Source organism: Diplotaxodon limnothrissa, linkage group LG6, assembly GCF_057381915.1.
Source record: "Diplotaxodon limnothrissa isolate DT_005_m linkage group LG6, D_limnothrissa_male_GT1.1, whole genome shotgun sequence".
NCBI lineage: Eukaryota > Metazoa > Chordata > Actinopteri > Cichliformes > Cichlidae > Diplotaxodon > Diplotaxodon limnothrissa.
Window position 1 is genome coordinate 3928125 of NC_140601.1, and position 10671 is coordinate 3938795.

At 40.2% G+C, this 10671-nt stretch overlaps 1 protein-coding gene across 1 annotated transcript; it reads left to right on the top strand.

Annotated features, from left to right (window-relative positions):
• The first annotated feature begins 1974 nt into the window (after positions 1–1974).
• ltv1 (LTV1 ribosome biogenesis factor) lies at positions 1975–10671 on the top strand. Its single transcript, XM_085355475.1, has 11 exons — positions 1975–2129; positions 2866–2997; positions 3331–3522; positions 3618–3705; positions 4642–4768; positions 5258–5486; positions 5619–5746; positions 7395–7534; positions 8633–8685; positions 9109–9309; positions 9996–10671. Exons 1-11 carry the CDS (start codon positions 2127–2129, stop codon positions 10104–10106), a joined length of 1404 nt encoding a protein of 467 aa, XP_085211601.1. The 5' UTR covers positions 1975–2126; the 3' UTR covers positions 10107–10671.

The window sequence follows — 10671 nt, forward strand, 5'->3', positions numbered from 1 at the left end:
CATTTAGTTTTCAAATTAAAACATTCCAACATTTTATTCAGGACACAAAATGTGCTTGTTTTTTACTTTAACACTGAAGAGAGAACCACCAAACTGATCAATATAATAAAGACTTAATACAAGAAAATCACTGTAAAAAATGCCTGGAGTGTAAATTGGGTAGAGATAAGTTTTGAAAGACAAAAATTGCTGATTGACAACCAGTAATGTTTAACATAAGACATGGAAAAATATCAGAGTGATCTAAAACAAAAATGTTTGCACTGCGATTCTTGTATCAAAACAATTTCCGGGGAAGTGGAATATCACCTCCTGGTGCACAGAGACTGGATCTAGCCAAGGTTTCTCTGTCTTTTCTTAAAGACACCAAACAAAAAAGAAAACTGCAAAACACTCCGTGCTCTGTGATGTTAAGTGCTTACATGAGACATTTTCTTTTTTTTCTACTAAAAAGTAGACATTACTTCTTTTGTGTGAGATATTGTGACAGTGGAGTGACAGCTTTCAGTTCTTGTGTTGTTTGGATTCTTTCGCAACGACTCAAACTGTACGTGTAGAACTGAATGAAGGTGTGGTCACACCAACCAAACAGTCACTGAAATATGACTCAGCTGAAACACACACACACACACACATACAATAAAAAATATTACTTTATAGTATTAACTACAGTGGAGCTGTGGAGAATGCATACAATGTGTCTCATTCATGTTTCCTCAATAATTTTATACACAAGAAAGAAATAAAGAAATTTAAAGACATACTGAGGGCATATCTGTGCCTTCATTTGAAAATCAGCTGCTTTAGGAAGTCAGCAGTGGCATGAGGATGTATGGAAGTATGTGAGGATGGTGCAAGACATGTATGATGACAGCGAGACAGTAGAAGTGACCGCTAGGTTGGTAAGGGGATCTGTGCTGTGAGCTACTTCTTGTTTGCAGTGGTGATGAACAGGCTGACAGACGAGGTCAGGCAGCTTGACAACGATGTTTGACGGCTTTGTGATCTGTAGTGGAAAAGATGGAAGCATACCTGCGTATGTAAAAGTATGCGAGACAGAGTCGCAACCACACAAAGCAACAGACACTGAAGAAGAGAGTACAGGTAGAAAATAATGCCAAGGCTGACTGGTTACAGAAGGACAGCAGCAAGAGTGAAAAAGCAGGTTTACTTAACGGTAGTGAAACCTAATGTATGGTTTGGAGCCGAGGCAAGGTGGAGATTATTCAAATACTGAACAAAGGATGGAGCACAGCTCAGCCTCAAAACAGCTGAAAACCTGTTCATCAATAGATATAGCCATCTTTTTTTTTAAAAAGTTCTTTATAAATTGGTTTGTCCTGCGTTGCACTGAATTATTTAGTACATGAAAAAGCCTTTTGTATTTTAACATGAGAATTTAATAGTATTTGCTGAAACGAATTGTTCAACGATAACAGCATTTTTCTTTTCTTTTCTGTCTTTCTTTCTTTTTTTGCTTGTACGGTGGTTTCTCCAGAACAAGTGTTAATCATAATTGTTGATGTAAGTGCACTTAGAACGCCTGTCTGCACATTGTGTCCAGCAGATGTCACTGTGGAGACACGTGAAACTGTTTTGAAACCTTGATACAATTCTGCTTCGAACGTTTCAGTGTATCATAAAAACTTCCTTTGCCCATCACTAACACATAATACGGTGTGGCGACCCCTAAAGGACCGAAAAATATTTTTGTTTTTCGGCACTATATAAATAAAGTTGCATGGGGAAAAAATTGTTGGAATATACTAACTCCATAATGTCGTGGAATTAAATTACACATACATGACACGCAGGAATCACGAATAATATTATAAATATAAACATAGTTTTAAATATTTTACAACATTATTTATTTTTTGTGGGAAAGAAAACCTCATCGTAGCATATCAATGCTTTCATATCGATGCCTATAACCCCCTTAGTCTTGCTAATGGTTCTTTCCAGTAATGGTAGCATCAGCGTGGTGAAGGTGAAGGCAGCGTGTATAAACAACGGAGAAGGAGTGAGCACTTAAACGGTTACATGTTGTAACAGCTACCCGTGAATCGAGATTTGAAGACCTTTTCGCTTGACCCGTCGGAAAACAGGAGAGACTCTATAACACAATGGTAAGATATTGCCAGGCTACGGCAGCTAATGTTGTTAGCTAACAGTGGCTAACGTGCCAATTCCCCAAGAAACTGGTAAAAAAAATTGGTGAGCGAGAGGTTGTGATAGCTTTATAATTAGAAGTAGACATTGAAAACTTAAAAGTAAGTTAAATGAAAAGTGTCTTGTTAATCCTATTCATGTGAGCTAGAGAGTTTACCCATGAACTCAAATGATCTCAAAGAGTCTCTAAAATCATTGTCAGCGTTTGTTGTGCCCTGCTCAAACAGTTGGACGTAAGTAGTAAAGTGGCATCTCACACAGCATTAGCAACTACATTACAAAACGAAGTTGTTATAGGTGTTTACTACAGCAGGATTAAAAACTTAACGTAGGTAGGTAGGTGGGGGAAAACATATTAGTTGACTGAAGTAAAAACTATTCTTTAAAACAAACAAACAAAGGAAATGGCTTAAGTTTTGATTTTTGACAATTTAACCAAGTTTGCCATGGCGTCAGCCATAAGGAATCCGTGTTACGTTTGCTTATTGAGAACACTATTGCGTGACGATCCCCACGGTGTTGTATTTGTATTGTAATACAGTACTGAGCATTGAATCAGCTCTAGTTTATTTATATTTTGTTTCCAATCAGCCAGACTTTGTTGTATTGTTGAAAGTGGTCTTGAGTAATGCGCATTTAGGCTTTCAGAAGTCTTTCAAAGTTTCTCTCTGGCTTATTTTCTGTTTCTTTCAGCCCCATCGAAAGAAGAAGGCATTTATTGACAAGAAGAAGGCTGTGACCTTTCACCTCGTCCACAGGAGTCAAAAGGACCCTCTGGCTGCAGATGAGAAAGCACCACAGCATGTCCTCTTGCCTGCCACAAAGGTACAACCTTGCTGTTCTGATCATAAGTCTTTTTACTCATGTTCACAGGATGTGTGTTTAATGATTTTATAGCTGATTTTAGCTTTTGTTGGTTTTTAAGAACCCTAAAGGGGGTTAAACTGTTCAGGACTTCACAATGAAAAAGGAATCAGCAAAGTCATTTGTCATAATTAGAGTTGTTATTTCTTCTTCTGTATTTGTCCAATCACGTTCTTCTGCTCTGATTTCCTTTGGTCAAACTAAAGGGGCTACAACCCGGTGGCTAATATTTCACTTCATTTCAGAAATGCCGCGTTAATGTGATGCTGTGATCATGTGTTTGTTGTTGCTTAGGTGGAAACGGAGAAGAGGCGTGAGGAGCAGCGGAAATTTGGCGTATTCTTTGATGATGATTATAACTACCTTCAGCACCTGAAGGAGGCGTCGGGCCCATCTGAGCTGGTGTACTCTGACAGACAGCCTCTTTCCCTCCAAGGTGAAGAGGAGGAGAATGAGGGGGAAAAAACCGTGCACAAGGACAATCCTGTGAGTTGCTGTGAAACATTTTTAACAGACTTGTGCACCATCTAGTTACTCTGAGGAATTGATCTAAAATGATCCCTGTGTTGTTCAACGAGCAGGCCGCCTCCATCAACCTGCCTTCTTCAGTGTTCGCCTCAGAGTTTGAAGAGAAGGTGGGACTTTTGAACAAAGCTGCTCCCATTTCAGGTAAACAGCCCATCACTTAAATGTGTTTTAGGACCTTTATCAAGCTTCTAAAATAATAGTTATCTTAATAACTTGGATATAAATCATCATTAAATACTGTCTGAATGTTGTCGCTCAAGATTTGCCACACTAATTACTGTGTGACCCGATTTAGAAGATTTTTCTAAAACCAAACAAAACTGAAATTTTGCGTCTCATCAGCAGATTTGGGTCCTGCAGCAGAACAGCAGGTTTTAGAGCCGTGCTTGTCAAACATGCAAATTACAACACAATATGCAAAAATGAGTCATGTGGTGGGAGTCAGTTTGTGGTGTCATATCTAGAGACGGGAATTGATAAGAATTTAGCGATTCCGATTCCATTATCGATATCTCTTATCGATTCTCGTTGGCTCCACTTTGAGAGTCGCCGCCATCTCTAAGCAACATATGAAAGACATTACATTCATGCAAATTAATTACATGTTGTCTGCTGTTTCCCCTCTTTGTTCTGGTCATTGATAAAAATAAAGTTCTAACACATGATACATGGAATACTTTAAGGTAATGCAGTATGTTACTTAATTACTCCCTGGAGAAAGACGGTTGTTATACTACTCGTTACTTTACTTTTATTTTACTCTGTAAACTGATCTGAAACACACAGTCTCATAACTTCAGTTAACAGTAGAAACCTACAGGCTGCAGCTCCCACACACCAACACAAACCCCTCTCCGTGACCCGTTTCTGCTTCTGCAGTAAAGTGAGCACAGCGTAGAGCTCAATACATCGATATTTTGTGCAAAATTTTGTTTCACTATAATAATATAAACATTTACATAAATATACTTTGTTTCATATTAAAGATAATGTGTTAATTCTAACATGTGATGCAACCTAAAGCCAACCTTCGGCTCCTGACGTCACAGTGAAACTGTCTTATACACTTTCCTCCAGGACCCCGGCTCGACATGGATCCGGACATTGTAGCTGCGCTCGACGATGACTTTGATTTTGAGAACCCCAACAACATCCTGGATGATGATTTCATCATCAGAGCAAACAGTGGGACTGGAGCTGTGGAGTAAGAATTTCAATAGTCAAAATTTTCTTTTTATTCCTCAAAGGTTATTTTTGTATCTTTTAAAAAACGAGATTATTCCAGATTTGTGATTCTAGACATTTAGAGACGTTTGTAAAGCCCGAATGAAACTGTAACTGCAAGGCTGATTTCTATGCCTAAAAATTCATTTTCGCTACAGCAACATTGTTTAAATGTGACTTTTGGTGCCTTAACTTTTATAACACAATCAGAAAAGTATTTTCTGATCATCAAAACACCTCTAAAACTTGAGCTGTATCTCAATTCATTTTGAATAAAACAGGAAGACAGAGACTCACTGTTCCTTACTGCTAAAACGCATTTTGTTCCAGGGCTCGCAAAATCGCTAGCCCAACGTCCCGGTGCTAGCGATATCTCCGGTCGGGCGACCAAAATCTATCTCAGCCCCGGGGCTGCAAAAATTCTGTCATATCCTGTTGTAATTGTTTGTATTTGTGTAACCTGTGATAGAGGAGACGGTCACGATGATGATGACGAGTGGGAGGACACAGATGAGGAAGGCGACTTTGACTCTGAAGGCGGTTTTTCCAGCAACGAGGACGCGGAAGGGGACGGCCGAGGTCGAGAGTTTCTGTTCATGGACGAGGAGACGAAGAGTCGCTTCACTGAGTACTCGCTGACTTCGTCTGTGATGAGGAGGAACGAGCAGCTCACCCTGCTGGACGACCGCTTTGAAAAGGTGAACATTTTTGCATTCGTATGGAGTCTTTTCTCTGTTAGGAACTCTCCCCATCTTCATGTAAAAGTACAGTGACAAATGAAGCACCTGAGATAAAACAGAGCTCACACTTCCTGTATGGTGCCGTTTCAGTTTTATGAACAATTTGATGATGTTGAGATCGGTCCGCTGGACAACGCTGAGCTGGAAGGGTTCATCGAACCAGACAGTGTTCGTCTGGATGAAGTCCTCAAAGACTACTTCAAACAGAAAGAGAAGGAGTGAGTGATATTTCATTCTTTTAGTGGTGTGGCTTTAAATGATCTATTTGATTACAGGGAGTGCAGAATTATTAGGCAAGTTGTATTTTTGAGGAATAATTTTATTATTGAACAACAACCATGTTCTCAATGAACCCAAAAAACTCAAAGCTGAATGTTTTTGGAAGTAGTTTTTAGTTTGTTTTTAGTTTTAGCTATTTTAGGGGGATATCTGTGTTTGCAGGTGACTATTACTGTGCATAATTATTAGGCAACTTAACAAAAAACAAATATATACCCATTTCAATTATTTATTTTTACCAGTGACACCAATATAACATCTCCACATTCACAAATATACATTTCTGACATTCAAAAACAAAACAAAAACAAACCAGCGACCAATATAGCCACCTTTCTTTGCAAGGACACTCAAAAGCCTGCCATCCATGGATTCTGTCAGTGTTTTGATCTGTTCACCATCAACATTGCGTGCAGCAGCAACCACAGCCTCCCAGACACTGTTCAGAGAGGTGTACTGTTTTCCCTCCTTGTAAATCTCACATTTGATGATGGACCACAGGTTCTCAATGGGGTTCAGATCAGGTGAACAAGGTGGCCATGTCATTAGTTTTTCTTCTTTTATACCCTTTCTTGCCAGCCACGCTGTGGAGTACTTGGACGCGTGTGATGGAGCATTGTCCTGCATGAAAATCATGTTTTTCTTGAAGGATGCAGACTTCTTCCTGTACCACTGCTTGAAGAAGGTGTCTTCCAGAAACTGGCAGTAGGACTGGGAGTTGAGCTTGACTCCATCCTCAACCCGAAAAGGCCCCACAAGCTCATCTTTGATGATACCAGCCCAAACCAGTACTCCACCTCCACCTTGCTGGCGTCTGAGTGGGACTGGAGCTCTCTGCCCTTTACCAATCCAGCCACGGGCCCATCCATCTGGCCCATCAAGACTCCCTCTCATTTCATCAGTCCATAAAACCTTAGAAAAACCAGTCTTGAGATATTTCTTGGCCCAGTCTTGACGTTTCAGCTTGTGTGTCTTGTTCAGTGGTGGTCGTCTTTCAGCCTTTCTTACCTTGGCCATGTCTCTGAGTATTGCACACCTTGTGCTTTTGGGCACTCCAGTGATGTTGCAGCTCTGAAATATGGCCAAACTGGTGGCAAGTGGCATCTTGGCAGCTGCACGCTTGACTTTTCTCAGTTCATGGGCAGTTATTTTGCGCCTTGGTTTTTCCACACGCTTCTTGCGACCCTGTTGACTATTTTGAATGAAACGCTTGATTGTTCGATGATCACGCTTCAGAAGCTTTGCAATTTTGAGACTGCTGCATCCCTCTGCAAGATATCTCACTATTTTTGACTTTTCTGAGCCTGTCAAGTCCTTCTTTTGACCCATTTTGCCAAAGGAAAAGACGTTACCTAATAATTATGCACACCTGATATAGGGTGTTGATGTCATTAGACCACACCCCTTCTCATTACAGAGATGCACATCACCTAATATGCTTAATTGGTAGTAGGCTTTCGAGCCTATACAGCTTGGAGTAAGACAACATGCATGAAGAGGATGATGTGGACAAAATACTCATTTGCCTAATAATTCTGCACTCCCTGTATTGTGTGTGGGGTTTTTCCCCTCTGTTTTGTGGATCAGGTTTCTGAGGCCGGAAGATTTAGGTCCCAAAGAGCTTCCTGTTGTGAGGGAGGAGGAGGAAGATGAGGATGAAGAAGAAGAGATGGAAACCGTTGTTGTTGAAGCTCCAGAAGAGAAGTGGGACTGTGAAACAATCATCAGTGAGTTTTTATATCATGTTATGTAAAGTTCTATTTTTATCTCATCACTGAGTTTTATTCTGAGCTCTTTTATTCATCCAAGTTTTTAACATTGTAAACAGATTTCTTGATCTGTGACATCGTTCGGGAGAACAAACAAACACATTCATCTTTCCAGAGATATTTAAATGCAGAATGTTACTGCGTAAAAGTCTTGAGCCCTCATTTCTTTGTATTTCACGTCCACTTTTTTAATGTAATTTTTCAAGTTCTCCTGATTCTCTGATGGTTTTTTCAAAGTGTTTCTTTAGTTTTTCATACATGAGCATTTTCATAGGAATGTCTTTTTTGTGTTTAGCCTCTGAACCCTTTATCACCCAGGTGATGCAATCCACCTGGAAGTTTGGCTGTAAAGTGACAAAATCAATCTGTCTTCAGACAGCACTACCTTGTGAATGCTTTGTGCTACCATGACAAACCAAATATCCCTGTAAAGCTCAGCTTCTGTTCTTACTGACACGTTTCAATGTTGCCTGTAACAGAGTTACACTCATTTAAAAGGAGCTGTGAAATGGCCCTGCTGACGTGCCGGTGGTTTAAAAAAAAGAAAATTTAACACTGACCTGTGAAGCATTGAAGGCACAGTGTGGTGAGCAGTGCCTTTAATATGTTAAGGGAAAAGGACATGTGGACAACAAAGGAAACAACAGCACAACAAAGGCCTGAATGATGCATCTGGCTCCTATGTTGAAGCATCTAGTTTTTAGCCTCATTAGAACTGGATTCAGTGGAAGGATGGCTGTCAAAAAATGTGAAGAAAAGCCAAAGTACACAAGAACTGGACTGAAAATCAGTGGCAGGTCTTAATATGAGACCTTTGGCTCAGATCACTGGCAGGAGGTCTGAGATGGTACAACAGTGAGAATCTACAGACTTGTGCAAAATAGTATAAAACAATTATTTTGGAAGTCTTGCTGTATCCTTTATGGATGAGTGCAGCTCCAACAAACTGAGACTGTTGAGATTACTTTATGGTGTTGGTTTAATTTATTGTTCAGTAGTGGTGGGAAGTGTAAAATATCTTTATTCTACAGATGATCCATTTCTTTTCTCCTCCAGGTACATACTCCAACATGTATAACAGACCCAAAGTCATCGAAGAACCTCAAAAGGTAAAAAACAAAGACTGGATTTTGTTTTTACAAATGTTAAAGAATATAGCCATGCATGCTCGATCTTCCTGATTATTAAGTGGATTCGGTTCATCTGGACGTAGCGAGAAACGTTTAGTGGTCTCTCCACTGAAAACGCTTCGTCCAGAATCAGAGTCAGACCTTCAAAATTCTGAAAAGCTCTTGAATCTATTTCATTTTAATCCTGTTGTTGTTGTCAGTAATGTGACTTATGAATCCATCCATTTGCTTCTGCTTATCCTTTTCAGGGTCGTAGGGGGTGCTGGAGCCTATCCCAGCTGTCTCGCTCTAAGACAGCTGGGATAGGCTCTTATAAAACGCTTAGAAAATGTGTCATTTTTTTAAGGTTTATTATTCATGTTTATTCACGTGTGGTCTGAATTGAATTGTCTCTCTCTTTAGCCAAAGCCGATCCGTGTTTCCAGTAAGACGGGCATCCCTCTAGATGTGCTCCCAGCCAGAGGCCTCACAGCCAAGCAGGCAGAGCGCATGACGAGAATTAACGACACAGACCTGCCTCGTGTCTCCGCTCAGCCTCGAAGCAAAGAGGAGAGCAAAGGAGAGAGGAAGGCCAGGAAACAGGCTATCAAGGAAGAACGTAAGGTGAGGAAGTCTGTCCCGGCCTCTGTTTAGAACCAAATGATGAAGTCACAGCACCTGTGACCTGACACGAGCAGGTCAGCGAGCTGTATCTGAAGTCACTGCTGTGACAGTGGATCAGAGACGACTCCTCTCAGCACCATCTAAAATCAGCTGTCTGTCTCCATCATCAGCACGAGTTAATTTTGACCTAGTCTCTCTGTACTGCTGAGCCCCAAATGTGGATTAGTACACTGCTGAAAATATTCTCCTTTTAACAGAATAAAACGACACTGACCAGCTGTTTTTTAGACCAAGTGTTTATGAAGTGTTTGTAAAAATTGAGAGCGAGGAGCCTGTTTGGGGAGACAGATTATTGAGGACCAAGTCAATGTTGGTTTTGTTCTTTTCTTGGAATTTGTTGACAGTCAGAATGACAAAGGTCTAATTCTTTAACCCAGCCTAAGATTAACGAGCTGAAGAAGTCATTGAAAGGAGTCTAATCCAAGTGCAAACTGGGGTAAATACTTTGGTATCCTGTGCTGACTAGGCTCAGTTATTTATTTATTTTAATGATGAAATATGTGATGTTACAAAGCCTTCCCACAGAAAGGAAGCTGTGATTATGCCATGAAGAGATTTGTAGAATATCAGTTTTACATTTTGATTCCTGATATTTTTGATTTTATTGTATTTTTTTTTTTCTTTAGGAAAGAAGAGTTGAAAAGAAAGCCAATAAAATGGCATTCAAGGAGGAAAAAGCCCGACAGGAGAAGCAGATGTTGAACCTGAGGACAAATGTTCAAGGCCTGAAGCTTTAGCAGCTGCCTGCCAGGCCTGTGCCGACACTGACTGGTCACATGTCGCTCTTCACCTCAGTGGAGCTGCCAGAACAGGAAATCATGGCAAATGAGAGGTCTGAGGGGATGTTGGGAAGTATTGGTTTCCCCAAATCATCCAATTCATTCAGGAAAGAGCAAAAATTGAATTTCATCTCCAGTAATCCGGCTCAGGATATCGTGCTGTCGAAGGAATACTGAAGGACAGGCTGTCACGCTTCAGTCATGCCTGTCAAATATGAATTTTGCGCCTTTATTAAAAGTACTTTAATCCAGGTTTCTGAGATTCTTTCTGTAAGTCTTGTCATGCTGTACTTTTACCACAGGTGATAAGGTGGATGACTCAGTGGCTGATTCTGTGTTAATCATATCTAAGCAGCAATATTAATTTTATTATGGTTATTATCATCAATTTAAAAAAAAACTCACTGTATATAATGTTTAACAGGTCTGCATTTTAGTTGTACACTTACTTTCTTATGGGCCTGTTTGTCTCATAGTGAATGAGATGCGTCCGGTCTGAAGAGCAGAGTTTGTACGAGTAGTT